The following is a 19519-nucleotide window of genomic DNA, read 5'->3' as shown; positions in this document are numbered from 1 at the left end:
ATTATAAATATGGAGTGGTAAAATAACATCTCTTTAGTTACTTTCCTCAGTATATCCTGAGGACCACAGTAGCTCCTTGGCCCTTGTGCTGTATTGAAAGCCCCTCTTCAGGTAATTACAGTGATTACCCACAAACCTTATCAAACTGGCTTTTACTACGATGATCATCCACCCTGTGCGAGGATGAGGATAATATATTTAACAACACAGAACAGTTTGTTATGCTCAGTGATTTGCTGCTTGCCAGGCACTCCCAAGAAAAAAACCATGAGCATTCTAACGAGCAGTCTGCGTTCCGGGCATCGCAATAAAAGACGTGCATCATTGCATTTGCCTTACTACGTATAAAGACCTTTAATCTCTGCTTGCACTTCCTGTTGCCCCTGACTTTGATCTGGTTTCTGCTTTGCAGGCTGACAGCTGAAGAGGTGGAATCTCTAGAGGCAGATACAAGCAACCGCTGGCAAGGAGTCTGCATTAGCAGAGCATCTCCCACTCCGTCAGAATCTGCAGCCACTGTGAAGTCACTGATAAAATCATTTGACTTAGGATGCTCAGGTATTTGAACACTGTAATTTGCAGTAAAAAAAGTTTCTAGCAGTGAACAGGTAGTTCTTTGCCATTTTGTGCTGCTGCTTAATGGATCTTTTCTGTCAGTGCTTAATACTGTCTGTGGAACGTCACTATGCCAGCGGTTCCCTGTTCGCATGAGAGGGAGATAGTTGGGTTTGAAATGAGAGTGTTTCCGTGTTTTTTCCTTGCAGGTAGCACTGGACAAAGTATCACAGTTCACAAGGTCCCCAGGAGCCCTCTAAGTGGCATTCCGGTGAGGACAGCCCCAGCAGCTGCTGTTTCCCCCATGCAGGTACAGGGAGCTCTTTCTATCCTTGTAGTTTTAAAATGGGTAGATGCAGTGTTTGCCTCAGCATGACGTAGCTTTGGCGTGCCAACATACGGGTGTTGACAAGGGGAAGGGGAAACTCCTCTGTTTATTTGCTGTGAAACATCAAATGCTGGAGTACTAACAAAAAAGGATCAAAGTCAGTTTGACTTCAGCTTAGAGGTCTTAGTGGACGGATGTGAACTCTTTGGAACACACTTCTGACCTTTAGTCACTGTTGACCAAAAAATAGGTTTGGGAGCGAGTTACAAGAAATGTCAAACTAAGCTAGGCAGCTGGCATGGGAGTTGAGAGGCAGGAGCTAATAAGTTTTTAGGATGTATGCTCCCAGTTACTTGGTAAGTTCATATAACGCTGAACAAAGAGCTCTTAAAATTTGGGTTTTTTTCCTAGTGAGGTATAAGTGCTCTGGAATGCAGTACTTCTTATATCACTGCACTAGTTAGTTAACTTTCTGTTAGCAATTTTCAAATTTGTGGTGCAAAGTGATTGGAAATACTGATTTTGTAACAACGGAGAAGCAAATGCACTGTGCTTCCTGATTTCCACGTACGCTGAAGGTGGTGTCCCATCAGGTGGGCAGCCTTTCTGGGCTAGAGAAGCCGTCGTATGGTTTTTGACTGGGTGGTCACTGGACTTAAAACAGGATATTTCACTCTGAATCCATATAAAAAACAGTTGGAAGGCCAGGGTGTTTAGGTGAGCCTTCTGAAGAATCAGATGACTTTGAAATTCAGACTGCTTAACAAATGTGTGAGCACGTTTCCTTCAAAGAATCAACAAAGGAAGTTTAAAGAATGGGATTAAACAGAGGTCTGGGAACCTTCTATTAATGCCTGGCTGAGTGGGTGTTAATGCTGAGAACTGGTGCTGAGCTGGAGAGACAAGAATCCTTCTGATTTAGGATTTGGAGTGCTGGAGACAATTTGGGATTAGAAACCAGAATTCTTTCTTTGAGTTTGTGCGACTAGATTATATTTAGCAGGAGAAAAAAATAATGCAAATAAAAACGTGAAATGCTTTGGGAACCAATGTATTACCAGCTAAAAATGTCGTCCCTTTGTCCTTTCATTTTTCACAGCTGTTCACCCAGCTCTAGACACAGCTGATACCTTTTTGAAAGGTCTCTGTGTCCCTCCACCTGCTTTGTGATCTTGAGATAACAGAAGCATCTTTTCTTTCTGCTTACCTGTGTAAGCATAATAGCTAGTGTTTTTTTTAAATTATCTTTACTATTTACTTGTTTCATAGAGACATTCTGTTTATAATAATGCCAAGCCAGCCAGCAAGGGTGTTGCCAGGCACACGGATCTTTCAGACCTTCCTCTTGCAGGTAAGTTTGCAGTAAGCATAAAAGTATTGCCTTTTTTTACTAGCAAAAGCTTGTAACGAACTGTTGGCCTCTGCCTCGGCTGTTTTTCCTCCTCTTGTATGGTGAAAGGAAGCATGAAAAAGTGCCCTCAAGAGTCTTTGTTTTAGAGAGCGTATTAATTTAGTCATGTTTCCATTCCATCTTGATCGTAGCCTTGGAAAACTAAAGAATAGCTGATTTATTATGGTTTGCCAACACAAACTTGCCTTCTTTATTCCAAGGTATCGATGGCACCTCTCTAATCCACGCTGTGGAACTGGAGAGGATTGGATTTTGTTCAACGTGGATGGATCTGGAGCAAGTCCAAAGCACTGTCTTTTGAGGGTTTATTTGTTTTTAAATTGAGCTTCATTTGAAATACATTAAACATTTCAGATACCGATGTGACTGTTCAGGAGCAGTCATGTTTGGGCTCAAAATAGTTTGTCTGAGGGTTCTCAAGAGATGCGTTTGTTTTTATTTCACACTTTGCTTTTGTTCTCTTGTCATTTAATATTCTTTTCTACTAGTGTTTGTTTCCCATTTTTTCTAGGGCCCTTTATTTTGATTGTCTAGTCTTGAATGTGGTTGTTGCATTGGAATCAAAGCTAGTAACAGGAGATTATTGATTTTTTAAGGACAGATGAAATATTATATTCCTGTAGTGAAACCTCACTGAAACTGCAGGGAGGGACAAAAAATGTCACAACTTCTTCGTCAGCAGACTGGATTTTCTGCAGTACTTTGCTAGCACAGGAGAGAAATTAGAATCTGCTTTCAGTTTTAAACACTTGAGATAATCTGCTAAGCTTCACTTCCATCATTCAAAGAAGAGATGCCGATGCTGGGTCTGAACAGAAAAACAAGTTGTAGGGTGTATGGCAGCATAAGCAAATAACATCTTGTCCATGCTACTGGCTTCTCCTGCAGGAGTAAATGCTAAGCAAGCAGAAGTTATCCGTGGAACAGACACAGTTTACTTACATGCATCAGTTGGTTTCCAGAAAATGTCATGCAGCAGAGTATACAATGATCCTAAACAGAACATAAAACCTTTTTAATCTGTCAACTATGTAATGTAATGCCAGTTCTTAGTAATAAATATCTTACTTCAGACCAAGGATAATTACTGTTGTTACCCATAGATGATTGTTCTGTGAAAATCTGTTGAAATCAAGAGATATTTTATTAGCCATTGTGTGGTAAAAATTTATAGTTGCTTATCTAACAAGTTCCTGAATTTACAGCTTCTCTTTGTACCTGGGTTTAATTTAATTCCAACAATCCATAGCAAAGGCTTACTCACTAAAAAGTTCTAATAGCTCTGGTTCCAATCTAAATAATCCTAGAAGGCAGTTGATCCAAGCCCTATGCAAACAACACTAAATTAAAAAATATCCCTGAGGAAATTCAGAGTGAAGTAGTCTCCATAATAATAATCTTCTGGCTGATTCCATCTGACCAGTATCCCAGCAGGGTTCTGTGATGTCCTTAATATGACCCAAATGTTACATTGTCAGAGAGGAGAATGGATTTGCATCTCTCCACTTTGCAGAGAGAGCTGATCTTTGGCTATGATCCTTTCATTTCAAATCGGAGCTCTCTTGCTTCTGCCCTGGAGTTTGTAGCAGCCAGAAGTCACAGGAATTCTGTTACTCAGGCAAGTGAGAACCAGAGTACAAAACTGTTAACTTGCCCCACTTCAGGCACTGCGGTATAATTCAAGCCGGTAACCACAAGGTTTCTTTTTTTTATTTTTTATTTTGCTATACTTATAAACTAGTGAGACATCTGCATTCCCTTTTAAAATGTTCAGACTTTCTTTATTGATGTGCCTTTTGCAGTAGATCTGTATCTCTAAGCAGAACATTATTAATTTGAAGTGGTCCTGAGAATCATTTATTGGTTGCCTGTCTGATTGGTGTGGCTACTTGAGTCCAGCCTAATGAGGAGCTAGCAGACGCGTACACATTTGGCATATATATTGCAAAAACAACAAAAAAGGCTTTTAAAAAGTATGCTTTGTGCTGTTTCTTGTTGTTGTGCACACAAAGAAGGGACAGGTGTGAGGGGAAGGAAGGATGACCTCGACTGAGCAAAATGTGTGCAAGCCAATGCAATAGAGCTCTGCCAACAGCCGAACAGTCTCCTGGGTCTGCTTTCTGTCCTCTGTCATCTGGACTTCTTAATAGACAGGAACTTAGCAGCCCTTTATGCTATGGAAAGAAAGTGTAGAAATGCCTATGGCTCTCAGCAGCTACAAATGCTGATGTCTTACAAAATTCAGGAGCCAAAGCAAGGGCAGCTGCATGCCTCTTGGAAGGATGTGTATTTCTGGCAACTGCTGATACACACACCCCAGTTACTGCTGCAAAGAAACTTAGAACCGATTCAGCGATACTGGCCTTTGCTGAAGCTGCGATAAGAAGGAATTCACACCTCTAGGTGATGTGGCATTAACTGATAATTAACACTGGGAGGTATCTCCAAAGGGGGAGAAAAAGTGAATTTCTGATAACAGCTCATTATGTGCTGGCCTTAAATCCTGTCTTGTTGAGAGTTTGTCTACAGAAACAACGCAGCCAACAACCTTGCTTTGCTTCACAACTGATATGCATGGGGTGGTGATATGTTTTCTGTCATCTCTTTGGCTTCTCTTCAGCAGCCTATCACAACATTGGATTCTATGGCTACTCACTTGGTTGGTTTTATTTTATTTATATATATGCACACACATGTGTAGGTATGTATCAAATATATATAAATACATAATGTATGTAATAAAAATGTAGATTCCTCTGCTATGAATATATTGAGGCTTCTCAGCATTCTGTGAGGTGGGATGCCAAACATCATGTGATAAGTTGCCTTGAGCTGTGTTCAAGAGACAGACGAGTCTTTCTTTTTGCAAGTCTGCTGATGGCAGAAAAGAAATTACTGTACTAGGGCTGGTCAGTCATCTGGTGACGATATCTGGCGATCAGCTTTTGAACCTTTAAGACTGTAGATTTTGGTATTTCCCCTCATTCACCTGAGGCCCCTACCCCCCAGCAGGAGTATCAATCACAGGAAACCAGGCAGTCGGCCCTGTTGAAATCCTCAAAGCCATTCCTTGTTGTGATCACCTCTAATCTGCTCAAGGTTTCCTAGGCCCATGTGTGTTTAATGAACAAATGAGTACATTTGTTTAGAGTCAAAACAACAGACTGCATATTGTGTGCTGGATGGCAGGACAGTTATTAATCAAGCTCCTCGGGCTGCAAACTGACAGCTTTTTCTCTTCTATTTTTTTTATTCCCACAGACCTTCTGAAGGGGAGAAATGAAGAGTTGAAACCAGACCATTACCTCCGTAAAAGCCCTTCCCTGGAATCCCTGAGCAAACCCCCTGTGGCCTTCAGCAGCAGAATGCTTACCTCTAACCCCAGCAGCTTGAAACCCCAAAGCAAACTCAGGTACCGACTCAGTTTCCCAGGAAAAACAGTATATTGGAAAGGCTGACTGCACTACCTGTCACCAAGATGAATGTTTTAATCTGATGCACCCCTGCCTCTCTGCTGGCTAGCCTGTCCACTTCAGAATTACCCGGCTTATCGGATCCAGATATCAAAATTCAGATTATAATAACCACAGTTATTTGGAAAATGAGCAATCGTGACAAAATGGGGATAGCAAACTGTCAGGAGCCGCTAAGTTGTATACAAGAATTCCATCACGTGTTTGAGTGCTCAGCCCTCATTATCTTACTGTAGCTTTGCATGTTATGGTGTGTTAAAAACTAAAAGCTTTGAGGTCTAAGGGAAAGCTGGATATATAATTCTTTCCTATCTTGAGAAAAAACTTAGATATTTTCCACTGATCTCCACAATTATTTCCAGCAGTAGAATCTGTAGGGTGGAGACAGTGCGGGTGTTTTGATCGTTGGCCTTTAGCTGTCCTGGAGGCCTTTACTGCAAGATCTGCAGCTTCCAGATCTTTAATTTTATTCAAGAATTCATTCTGCAGCAGCTCAGTTGGATGTGAATTTGCTGTTACACTTTCTTTCAGTAATTTCTTCCAATTCTACACCCTAAATCATAGTTTTCAATATGTAAAGAGGTTACTTGAAGATTTTTTAACTAAAGCTAAAACTAATAGCAAACTAATAGCAGAAATGCTGGGTTAACACATACCATTGGATATCCATACGCTGCTGGTTTTTCAGCTCTTTGTATGCAGTGATACTAACTGAATTTATCTCTTTTAAAGGCAAATACAGAATCCCAGCTCTGAAAGCTGTTACAGTTTGATTTACATTTAGGTTCTGTGCTGCCATTCTGCTTTGTCATACATGTAGTATTTACCCACTGGTGAAAAAACAAGGCACTTCAAGGATATTTATCTTCTTCTCCCCGATGCTTCCCTGGGTTAGTGTGGAGAGAAAGGACCCCCTGGCAGCCCTGGCTCGGGAGTATGGTGGTTCGAAGAGGAATGCTCTGTTGAAATGGTGCCAAAAGAAGACTGAAGGTTACCAGGTAAGGGAATAGGTACAATTTTACTTTTTGTCTGGGAAATAATTAATCACAGTGTCACTTCAAGTAAATATCTGTATTTCAGTCTGCTGATTTTTTGCATATTTATTTCTACTGCATGTTTCCATCCTCTTCCTTCAAATTTCTTTAACACTGCAGTCTTCGATATTACATTGTTATAAGCAATTTGTATACAAAACTCAAAATATTTACTACATCAAAGTTCACTGATGATGAGAATCAGTGTGTCTGTGTGCAGCAGCTTCAATTTGCCATCAGTTTTTGAAACTACATCCTAATGTTTTTTTCTGTTGGCTTCTGTGGCTGTTGTGCTGTGGTCATTTTTGTAAAACCAAAGAAATATTCCTTTGTGCAACCTTGACCAGATGAAGTTTGTACTTGGAGCCCTGCTCTTTCTAATCTGCTGCAATTTTTATCAAAGCAAGTTTGGACTGCTTAAGAAAGTCTCATTTCTTTGTGGAGTGATTTTTCACTGTTAAACAGACATGATGGTTTGTCCAGTTCTCTTGTATGACCGTTGCGGTGCTTACCAAGCTGGGGCAGTGTTTGTGTGCAGTTTAGTTAGACCTTTGGTTCTGCTTGTAACTGAGCTGCAATTTTAGACAACAGTTTGTCCTGTGATATATGCTGGGTGTGCAGGATAGTCTTGGTTTGATATAATGTTGGGATTTTTTTTTTTTTCTTAAAAACAATATTTTTTGTTACTTAGGGCAGAAGACAAAAGCAGTTATCATCACATGATATGCACCCTGGAGCAAGTCTTTAATAAAAGCAGAGTCCATCTTTTAAAGTAAATAATAAAATATTTATTTTCTTCAGAACCAGCTCTTTATGAAGCATTAGCTGCAGGGTGCAGGAGTTAGGAAGAGAAGACAGTAGCATTTCCTTTAAGTACCTGATCTGTAAATGTTTGAGTCATTTCATAGCATTGGCATATTCGTCTGGCTTGTACCAGTTTTGCACAAGGAGAGGTAGCAGAGAAAGCTCTTGACTTCAGACACATCTTAGAATAAAGCCAGGGTTAGTGTTTAGCCTCCAGTTCTCTGATACTGCCTAAGATAACTGTCCCTGAAATTGTATGCTCTATGCTGTCTTGATTTATTTTAGCTCTCATCTACTAAAATTCTTCTAGTCTTGATTTTGAACTTGGGGGGTAATATTCCCATCCAGTCTTCAGAAAATGATACAAGAAATACAACTTTTCCAAGTATAACTTCTGTTAAGCCAGCAAACCAAACAGTGTTGCCCTTTCTTGTTTCAAAAGGCACACATGGTGAGCTTCCTCATCTTAAAACAGTCTGAGTTCGCTGTTAGAAATGTTCTGTGAGTCAGCCTGCAGTTTTCTTTCTCTGATTACACCCAAGTTGGACTAAATGCTTTTATAAATTATGATGTAGCTTTGCAAATACAGAGGCCTGTCCTGATTCTGTAGGTGCCAGACTGGCACCACGACTGACAAGTATTCCCTCTGTGATACACCAGAAAAGGAGTTTTGTTTTTCTCTGCTGGAACCCAAGCAGCGGAGCTAACCATGTATCAGATCGCAGGCCACCCAGGAGGTACGCAAGGCAATCTGAGTCTTATTTGTTTTTCCTTTTAGTGTTAGTCTCTGGAGGAAAGTACATCCATGGTTCAGAGGACAGTGGAAGTTTTTGCTTTCTATATGGCTGCTGCAGCGTTGTTGCTGTGTGACTGTCCAGATGGTGTTTCATAAAAAGCTTTGTCATTTTGGTTCCTGCTCCAATGAGGTTCTTGTTCTGTTCATGACTGTCCCCTGTTGTTGCTCTTTCTAAAGCAGCGGAATGAGTTTTCAGCAGTTTTAGAGAACAAGCAGCTAAAGCACTGACAAACACTGCATAATCCAGGCGGGTCCGAGAAGTTCAGACTGTGATGTGATGGGGATTGCCCAGAGTGTGAGATCTCACGGTGGAAATTAAAGTCAGATGAGCCGAAGGACAAGCCCAGTACTGATTTAGGGTGAGAGTCTTGCCTGTCTATCTTCACTGCTTCATTTAGAGGCATTATCTCTTGGACATTCTTCCTCAGATTCTCATTCCCGTTGTGCCCTTCGCGGTGCATTCACTAACTCTTCTTGAACTTGCTTTTCCCAGACCCTTGCACTCTTACGATAAGGCTGATAAAAACTCCCTGTGGAGCTTAACATCATTCTTGAGTACAGAGAACTGGAGTGCAGAACGTCATCCTCCTTCCTGCCTCAGCCGCTGCAAGGCTGGGAGTGAGGTAATGAACTCCGCCAAGCAGAACCCTGATGATGTGCATGACTTCTTTTCTCCTGTCTATGAGGCATCATCTGTGGAAATCCCGGTATAATTTGTCTTATTCTTTCTAACGTGAAGCCTGGAACCGCAGATAACTGGATGCAAACTGCTTTCAGCTCTGTGACACAGTGGAATGAGAGAATTAAAGACTTGCTGCTTGGCTCCCTAACTTCTTTTTTCAGTGGCAAAATGAGGTCTTTGAGGTCTAGTAACAGTTCCTGATGGGAGCTGGTGAGGAAGAGGGAGACTCCTTACTGTTTAAATTATGAAGATACCAGATTTCTTTAAACAATGTGAGCAAAATGGGTTAGATTACTGCCCATCTCCCAGATTCCCTGAGGAAAACTGGTCTAATGACCGAGGAAGGTATCTGGGGATAAGACCCAGAGACCAGCACACAAGGCTCCATTTTTAAAATGTTTTAATCCATAGATATAGATGGAAATTCAACTCTTGCTCCTGGCATATATCCTTGTATTGACTGCAGTGGGAACATTCTCTGGCTTTGAACTCCAGCTTCTTCCTGGGGAGGCAATCTCATAAAACAAGAGAGGGACACTGGAGGGACTTGGGAGACATGCAACACAAATTAGCAGTGGCCTGGAGGGTTTTGTTTGTTTTTTAAAAAAGGAAATTGCATGAGTTTACAGTAACTGCAGGAAAACATGAAAGCATCTGTGTTTCTCTAATCTGCTATGTCACTTCTAAGGCCCCTATTTAAACAGTGATTTGATATCAAAAATATATGAATACTAAAGAGAAGGAGTAATTATTTAGAACATAAAAACAATCACTAGAATGAAAATAAAGTGGAAGTTCAGTTTAATGACTAGGAGAAAAGAGTATGAAGGTGAGATTGCATAAACTGTGGCATGATCGATCATATGACTTCAGTTGTCATATTTCAATGCCTGGATGAGTGTTATGTGGCATTTTGGCCATCAATTTTGAATAGCTATGCAGGGGAAGTGCTAAAAGCAGTAAAAAGAAACAAGCTTTGGGGTCAGTGGCTTTGTGCTAAACCTCCGTGAGGAAAATCTCCAGCTTAAAAAAAACCAAAAACCAAGCAACAAACCCTAACCTTAATCTAATGTATGGTTCCCCATAAGAACTGTGCACTGGCACATGATCTCTTTTGCTAGATATGCACAGAGAGGCAGGAGGAACAGTCTGGATTTGTTGACATCATGGTGTAGGGTGATGAGATGACTAGACTTGAGAACTGCCTTTGTGGCTCTGGAACTCAATTACCACAAATCCTTTAAACCACAAAGCCTGCCGAGAGTAAGTTATTTATGTTAAAATAGCTTTTTCTCTGTTGTCTTGTGGGTTTTTTCATCTATTTAAGAAGATTATAGGTCATAGCAACAGCATCAAGTAGAAATTAGGTGCCTCCTTTCTAATAGACTCTGTTCCTGTTAGTCCTGGAAGCTGCTGAGCGTCATTCTTGTTACATTATCACCTTCCATAATCATATCATTAGTGACTGTGGTGTTATTTAAGTGCCCTGGTTCTGTTTGCTCTCTGTGGAGATCATTTGTCAAGGGGCCAAACCTCTCCAGATTAAGTCTATTACTATCCACAGATGTATTGTGAAAACACAGGACATCAAGAGGCACTTAACCCCTGATCATTAGAACTGAGGATTATTGTTTCTGCCACATATACCCACTCCAGAGAGGGGAAGGAATTGCTACCTTGTTAATGAATATGGTTTGCTTAATAGAACTATTTTCATGGGTTTTCCAACCACTACGCATCCATCCTGTGACACAGAGGAAAAGAGAATCAGAGACCAACTCTTTTCTCCAATGCACCGTCATGGTTACTCTTTTTACCCAAGTTCTGTTTGGTTTAACAGGGACCCATTTGCGATCAACTTACTGAAGAACGACCGTCTCTTATAGTAAAGCTATCTGTGTGTTTGTCTTAAGTAGAGGAGTGCTAAGCAGGAGGAGACAAGGAAGGTTCCAGAACTGACAGAGGGAAATGGCAGCTCTACCTCTAAAGATTTTTATATTTCATATATTTCATGACCTGTGCATTTAAGCCTTTGCAGTATATCATCTCCCTGACTATGACAGTGTCGGCACACGAGCTTATGGATAAAGGCAGGAGAAGAGACGGTGCTCCATATTAGCCCCGACATCAGTATGAGATGGCTGATAAATTGGTGTTGGTCTTACTGGCATTTATGGGACAAATAGTTCCTGGAGAAAAGAATTCCTTTTAATTATTTTGCATAAAATACACAAGCAACTACGAGCAAAGCTGGAAGAAAATTTTATTTATTTGTTTCCGTGCCTTATTTGGAGTGATTTGACTTTGTAGTAGGTCCCGGGAACACTGTGCAGTTTTAGAGATTATGCTTAGGAGTATGTAGAAACTGGTTTTAGGGCGGTACTCTCTGGCAATGTGTTGTTTAGTCTAAATTGGCAAAATACAAATCTCTGTATGCCCAGCCATTCTGAATATTTGCTTCAGGAGTTGTTAATTGTTTTTTGAAGCTTTCTTTTCGTAAAGCACAGTTTTAGGGCTCTGAAGAAATAATCGTGATGGACACCACAGCCTGCATAGTTTCCAGAAATGCATATTGGCATTAAGAGGAGTCTAAATACTTCAACCTTTGTCTTTGCTGTATATAATAAAAAAAAGTGTCTTTCCTGTATTGTGCCTCTGCTATTCAAAAGGAAGAAAAAAGCCCTACCCTGAAGTATTCCCACTACTATGACTATTCCAGCCTTGAGAGACAAACTACTTTTGGCCATAACCTAAAAGTCATTACATGTAGTTGTGAGTGCTTTTACTGCTAGAAGTGTAAAGCTGATCTATCAGACTATGTAAAAGCTGCTATTTCTGCACAGTACTATATTCTCCATGTAGCAAAGATACAAAGCTTAGGGAGAAAAATAAACACTGTTACAGTATTTGCTGTTTGTCAAGTAATTGTAGCAAGAAACTGGTTGACTAGTGGCTTGGCAGTGGTTATAAAGTTTTTTACTCGATTTTATTCAGTTTAAACTCAGACTAATACTAGCTTTTTGTTTATGAATTTGCGGCTTGCTTTTTCTCAGAGGAATTTGCATTCCTTTTCATTTTGTACCGGACAATTATTTCCTCCGTATCCTCTTGGTTCACAAACCTTCTTCCACAATATTATCCCTTGCTTTTTCTCATAGCTTCTTGACTCGTTTGCTGGCTGGAGGAGATCCAGCACAAATTAAGCGCGGCCCAATAGATCTACAAATGCAGACAGGCTGATGAAGACATAATGTATTCCCTTGGTCAAGTGGTCGTGGGGCCAATACGTTCTCGTTAGAGAGGTGGACTCGCTGCTGCTCGCACAGCCGGCCAGAAGGACTCATTTTTTACTGCTGGTGCATCAAGCAAGGATATTGCTGGGGCTGCACACTGGGTGGATCTGCTTTATAGGACATCCAAAAGCTCCTTCATGGTCAGTTGTGTGCATGTTTGACGGTTTCTTCCTTATTCTGGAAACTAAGGCTTATATTTAGAAACAAGAAGTCTGTTATTTCTTTGTACGTCATTAGTGTGGGGGTGGTTGACATTCTCTTTCTACTTAAGCAACTACTGTCCCAATCTTTTTTTAAGTCTCAGCTGAGCACTTTGCCTCGCTTACACTTCAGTTACGCACCAAAACTGAACCACCGAGAGTGCAAACGCTGCCACGGTCCTTGGGGCTGGTGCTCAGGCTGGCAGCTCTAGTTAAGGATCAAGAAGCTTGAATGGAACAAAAACCAGGATCAACCCGCTCAACCTCTGAACTTGGGCAGAATGTGATTCCTGGGACTTGGCTCGTAAAACAGTCCGTCAAATGCTTCCTTTGACACTAATATAATGGAGCTTAGTTTTAAAGGCTTGAGAATCCCAGCACAGCTGTGCACCGTCCTAGCAAAATACAGAAATAATTTGGTTGTTTCTTAATTGCAAGATGCGCTGTTGGGTATGGGAGTGATTCTCTTACCTTTTTTACGTTACTTTTTGTGTTTATGTTGACAGGTAGCATAAAACTGCTTCAGTATGTTTCTGAATTGTATCAGTCTCTTTCTTGGATATCATCATTAACCACGTTTCTATCTAAATATTTAACTGATCATGAGAACTGTGTTAGCATTGGCGTTTCATAATTCATCATAGCACTGAGGAGTGGATGTTCAGGTTTTCTGTCCACTTTTCCAAGTGAGTTTCAGTAATATTTGGAAAGATGCTCTGATAAAAAAGACAATCCTGAGATTTATTTTTTTTTAATTAATAAAAATATGGGCTTAAAATTTCAAGATACTCTCATTTTTTTTCCGGAATAAATGTTTTATTTTTCTAAATAAAAGCACTTATAGATGAATGTATACATGTGGTTTCCCTTGGGACTGTAAAACAAATGCAGCAGCCAAATCATGGCCTGTTGGTGAGAATTGGGTTGATTACCAACGTGTAAGCCCCTTCCACAGTGATGCCAACACATGAACGTGCTTCTCCAGCGCAACCACATAGCTTGAGCCAAGCTCTACCTTTTTTTCACATAAGGGGCTTTATCCTGTAAACAAATACAAGTCTCTTCATTGGAGGGATAAAATAAATGCCCATGCAGCTCTCTCATGCGTAACTTTCTGTCCTGCTGGGTAATTTTAAAAATAGCATTTGCATTCTATCCATCCCAAAGTCCAAGACGCTTGCCTTGTGTTGCCTGGATGCAGTGACACTCAGTGAAAACAGTGAATTGATTGGTCACCAGCTGGAACAGCTCCAAACTGCAAATTTAACCGGGAGAGACCTAAGCCCTGCTGCCCGCTCCGTGCGTTTCCCCACCTTGTCTCCATCCTTTCCCGTGAGCCTGCTGCCGTTCACAGCCTACTCGTCCGCCCAGGAATTCCAGGACATGGCTAATCTCTGACCTCTCAATAGAGGTAATGAGGAATAGCTGCTGAGCGGTCGCTGTGGTCATTAGCAATTCTGCACAGGGCTGCAGGCAGGAAGCCGCTGAGCTGCTGGCTTGGACACAGAGGGGAGCGAGTTCCTGTCCCTCGCTCCCTCCCTCCTTCCCCAGAGATCTGTGTGGTCCCTGGAGCTCTGCTGCTGCATCTTCACTCTTGGGAACGAAGGCAGGCAGTTTCTCCGCTGTGGCATGCAGCAGCGGTGTCATTTGTTACAGGCTGGTGAGAAATGTTAGACGTGTGGTGAGCAGGGAGTTGGCTTTTAGCAGGTGAGCGTAACAAGTACGATTGATCCTGAAGAGCAGAAGAGCTGCAGAGCAAAAATACAAACTCATCGATATCTAATGGGATTAGTACAATGAGGAGAATTTATTAGTTCCTGGTCTTGAGGTGTGATCCACCTCTGCCTTTCCAGATAGAGCTGACGCTTGTTCTGCCCGCTCACTGAACGTGACAGTGGTGTAAATTACAGAAGTAGCACTCACACTTGGTATATCATCCTTTGTCGTCGTTATCTCATCCCTGAAAAGTCCCGGAAATGTTGAGAAAATTGCTTTTGCCTATTCCAGCTCTCATTTGGCCCTGTATGCTTGTGTAATAAAAAACCAGCCCCTTGTGAACTCAGAATTATAAATTCTCTGTCCCCGACTCCTTTCTCAAATGGAAGCTGGTGTGCGAAGTGATAAACTAAGATCCAAAATGAGGAATGTATGCTTACCTCTGTTACTTTACCAGCCTTTAGTGGCACCTTTGAAGTAGGTGACTTTTAGGAAAGAGAATGTAATGAGGGGTAATTTGTATTCAGCACAACTCTCACTATTTGCTAGGAAAGGTTCAGATGCATTCAGTCTGTTTTATATTCACTGTGCCAGCCAGTGCTCTCAACTCTTTTTTTTTACCAGAATTTGTTTTCATTTTAAAAAGTCAGTCTTGTGTATTAAAATGCAAATAAAACCTAAAAATGTAACAAGTTACAGCGTAGGACCCATTTGATTCTCCTTTCGTTTTGTATTCTTATGCAGACTTTAGCTGTAGCAGCACCACATCGCTTTTGTAATCAAAATACCAGAACTAAGCTGCCTTGTAGGGGTCATGGACCTCCTCAATACCTGATGAGGAAAGAGCTGAGCTTGGGGAGCGGGCAGATCATTCGGAGTGGCTTTGCAGTTTTCTCTGAATGATGTCTCTGAGACAACTCCTGTCAGACGAGCTTGTTTTGAGCACAGAACTTGAGACAGTATCATGCAACCTATTCTTGCCAGTCTGACTCGACTAGGAAAGGTGATGAAGAAAAGTGGACATGCTGGAGTTTTTGGTATGTTCTCAGGTCTCTGGCTTTTGAGAGAGTAAAACAGTTGGGAGCTGAAAAATCTCTGTTTAGATCGCACGACAATAAGCTTGTTAAATTTCCTCTTTTTAAATGTCAATGCTCTGTGTGATGACTTTAGTCAACTGGTGTTTGATGCTTTTTCAAAAAGCATGTAGTCTTAAGCTCTTTCTGATGTCTTGTCTGTGCTAAGAAAGCTCATTAGTTCACACTGAGCAAAGCCAATGATAAACAGTAAGCCTCAGCGTCACCTGTGGCCTCACTGGAGCAAGGAGCGAACAGAACCTGGGAGTGTGATGGGAGATTGACTTTCCTTATGAGAAGTAATGTAGTAAATGAGATCACGTTTACAGAGCCGGCGCCACTTCCTTAGCATTTCACTGTGCTGTAATTGTGTCACTTAACAGCATTTTCACCCAGCAGTTTGTGTTAGCTGTGTTGTTTTGTACCCGTGTCATCAGCAATAACGTGTGACATACTGACATGGCTGGTAGAAGCATTAGAAATACTGATGATGGGGATAGAAGCACAAAGTTTCAAAGAAAGGTTAGAACAATTCTTATGGAGACTGCAGCTGCCTGAACCATTTGAACTAGGGATATTAATATAGCCTGGAGGATAGAAGGTCATCTGGCTTCTTTCCCAAACTTGACTAAGCCACTTAATCTCTATGCCATTGTGCTGTTCCGTAAGTTATTCTGGATTTACTATTTTTTTTTTGTCAAGAGGCATTACTTTATTGTGTGTTCCATTAAAGTGAAAAATATTTGTAAGACAATTCAGAAATGTTTCTGATAGTAGATTGACTAAACGTGATATGCAGATCACATTAGACTTGCAGCTCCCCATTGAAAATGGTTGTGTGCAATTGTCCAAGTTGTCCGGGTGCACCCTGTAATTACAGAAGAATCCAGGCAGCCTTTAATTCCAGGCATTCATGCCTTTCATCTGTGTTAGCTGAACCTGACCACGCATCTAATTCACCCGTATTTCCAGTAGATTGCCCAGATGTTTCGTATCTTTGCCGGAGATTTTAGATGAACTGGAGTGGTTTGCTCAGAAGGTTGGGTCATGCTAGAAGGAGCCCTCTTCACTTGGATTGCTTGTTTAGGAAGTATTTAGAACTTGCCTATCCAGAGCTCAAATCTTAGATGCCTCCTTTGATAGAACCTCTTTGGCTGAAACCCGCTAATGTGTCCCCAGCCAATTAGGGTGTAATAAATCCGAATTAGATTCGCAGTTTTGTGCAGCTATTGTTAAAGATGGGTGGGTGCAGGTAATCTTTGGAAGTTGCCTTTCAAGGTGCCTTGATTAGATTTTACATTAGAAGGGTCAGAGTGCAGATTTGCAGAGATGTGGCTCATGAAAAGCAGGTTCCTGTTCCGACATCTGCGTCTAAATATAACCACGTAAAAACACCGAGCTGTAAGACTTCTGGTCTGTGGAGGAGCTGTGGGTCTCTGCTTAGCGATAAGCAGGGAAGGACTGCAGAGAGCTGAGCCAGTTAAGGGGGAGCTGCTGTTAAAAACAAGGCGATTCCCTTTGGTTTATTCAGTATATTTATTTTAACTAGTTCTGTCTTCAATATTCGGTATGGGCTGAACCTCAATAATTTGCTGCTCCGGCACGTTTCTGCCGTGCTGTTCTGTACCAGTGACTCCTGAGAGGTAGGAGGGCATGTTGTATGCTGAGGGGGACAGGAAGAGTGATACGAAGGTCCTATTTATTGCAGGCTTTCCTCCACAGAGTTCCAGGCTAAGCTTCAAGCTGATTCCTCTCTGTAATTTATAATTCAGGTTCTTATAGAGAAGGTTATGACTCAGACATTGCTGTGGGCACGGTAACATCTGCAGAGTGGGAATATCTTGCGTCAGTATTTTAACACACTGAGGCTGTAATGCAGAGAGTATGATGTCACTGTTGCTTTTTACTGAAGACCTGGAGTCAAAGATGTAGTGAAATCTAACGGTGTCATCATTTTTTCATCACATAAACAAGAAAGTGTTTTTAGTGAGAACAGGTCACACAGTGCCCTGTAGGTCTTTGCTGTGGCTCTCCTGTTGTCTGCAAGCAAAGGTTCTGTTCCTGGGGGGGAGCTGAGGTCAGTGACTTGCAGGTGTTTGGTGTCTTTTAGGCTTGCCTTGCCGCTGATACCATAGATAATACATGTGCTCTTTGAATAACATTGCCTGAACTTGTGGGTTGGGGTTTTTTGTACTTTGCTTAATGTAAGGTGCTTTAATATTTGTAGAAATGAACTATTCTGAGTGCTTTGGTACTTTCAGATAACTGCACTTCCAAATCGCCAGACTCTCCAGCCAGCCGTTTGGCAGCGTACGCTAACAACCAGCGTGGGCACAAATAGCTCCCGCGTAGTCATGGACTGTGTGTTGAGGAACGGAGAGGTGTGGCAGAAAGACTGAGACAGGTTCCACTGCCAAAATAATCAAGAGAAGTGAATAGTTTCCAAGGTGATCATTCCCTAAATTGTTTGGGGAGGTTTTTTTGTGGTTTTTTTTTTTTCCCCTCTGGCTTCAGCAGAGCCGGAGATCTTCCGAGAAATCAGAGCGCCTCTCTTTTGACTTAATTCCTCTTGGTGTGGTGTAGTGGGGAGGTGTTACAAGTAAAGCTGCCGTGTAGCATAACGCAGAAGGTCATTGTTCGTTTACCACGTCCTTATATTCCAGCTTGAAAAGTAGTTAACGCAGAATTCAAGGTAAAATGCCAGAGACATGTTTATAAAATGGAAAATGCATTTGTTTAGAGGAAAAAACACAATTCACTCATGCTTGTTGAATATGAAAATGGCAATTAAGTGATTTTGATTACGTCTAAGTGTTTGTTGGTGCGCTATTAAGTGAACAGTTGAGCTGAACCCTTGAATGTATTTTGAGGGGTTGCATTTAGGACAAAAATTCAGGTTTGAGTTAATTTTCTCAGTTGATCATGATATAGTACTTAGGTTTCATGTGTGGTTTAAATATTGTCAGCAGAACCCCATCGTTCAGCTCTTGCCTGTTTGTGTGGCTTGGATCCAAGAACTGCCGCAGATGACTGACTGGACAATGCTGTTGGAGATTTTTGGACCTAGTTCTGATTTTACTGTAGGCGTTAGCACTTCTTAGCCCTAGGTATTGTTAGATTGGGAGGAGGAGAAGAGTTTTAGGTATAGTTAAAACTACAAAGATGAGTAAAACTATGAAACTGATGCTAGGCTGGTGAAATACTATAGGGAGGAACGGCTTTGTATCTCACGTGTCTCTCATAAAAGCATCGTGAAAATGAGGATAGGGTATATTGTTCCCACAGAAACATGAGTTGCCTTTTTGTCCAGTCCTGTTGTTTAACTAAAGTTTTGTTTGTTCCGTATTTCCATGGCCTTTGGCAAATGGGGGGGATGACCTCCATTTTCCATTTCTATCATATGATATAAAATGATAATATTGGCACTTGCTGGTAGACTATTAGCTGATAAAATATATTGGCCTCAGTAAAATCACTTCTGTAATTTGGCAGTCAGCCCTTTCCCACTAACTGCAGATTGAGAAATAGTGACTTGTTTTTCTGAGGCATCAAGAAAGCAAAGTAATCCAGCTTCAGCCAATTCCGTAACACCAAGTTGGGACTTCCATGGTGCAACTTTATGGATTCGATAAAAGCCAAGACAGCTTTCAGAGCAAAATACTTTTTTTCTCTTGTGATGGTATTCAACCACGACATCGCTTTTCTTTTCTCTCCGTTGACAGATGTTAAAAGAGCGAAATACAACGCGGTGGCTGGTGCAGTGTGGTAATGTCTGCTGCTGATGGGCTTTCTGAGCCCATTAGATTTGTAGATTTATTACAGCCAGAGTGTTTTAACCTAAAGTATTGTGTAGTGCTTCAATGTGAGTCATATTTGGTTATGGGCATTTATTATTAATTTGAAATCCTGCCTGGCTGGACAAAGTCCAGGTTGGCCAACTAATCCGCGAGGCGTCGTAAGTGAAGAGCATGTGCAAAAATACTTCCTGTCTGGGTTTTAGTGCGTCTGCATTAGCTTTTGTGTGAGGTGCAGTAAAAGCTTCGTCGTTTGGGGAATCTTGAAAGAAACCAGAAAATAGCTAAATAAAGTAAAAGAAGTGGCAGAGAGTCTGAACTGCTATTCAGCACACAGGAAGATGTGGCTGGCGAGGATGC

General features: G+C 41.3%; 1 protein-coding gene across 1 annotated transcript in view; it reads left to right on the top strand.

Moving 5' to 3' along the window:
• The window catches only part of SPECC1 (sperm antigen with calponin homology and coiled-coil domains 1), a gene marked incomplete at its 5' end in the record, with an annotated part of 36907 nt that overhangs the window by 14555 nt on the left and 2833 nt on the right, over positions 1-19519 (top strand). The window contains 5 exons of the mRNA XM_009877280.1: positions 413-558; positions 765-865; positions 2153-2234; positions 5556-5706; positions 6663-6765. Of these exons, the coding sequence (XP_009875582.1) occupies positions 413-558; positions 765-865; positions 2153-2234; positions 5556-5706; positions 6663-6765 (583 nt within the window). The remainder of the gene's footprint in view (positions 1-412; positions 559-764; positions 866-2152; positions 2235-5555; positions 5707-6662; positions 6766-19519) is intronic.

Source organism: Apaloderma vittatum, unplaced genomic scaffold, assembly GCF_000703405.1.
Source record: "Apaloderma vittatum isolate BGI_N311 unplaced genomic scaffold, ASM70340v1 scaffold1271, whole genome shotgun sequence".
NCBI lineage: Eukaryota > Metazoa > Chordata > Aves > Trogoniformes > Trogonidae > Apaloderma > Apaloderma vittatum.
Note: the sequence above shows the minus strand (reverse complement) of the source record. Positions and strands in the feature narration are given on the sequence as shown.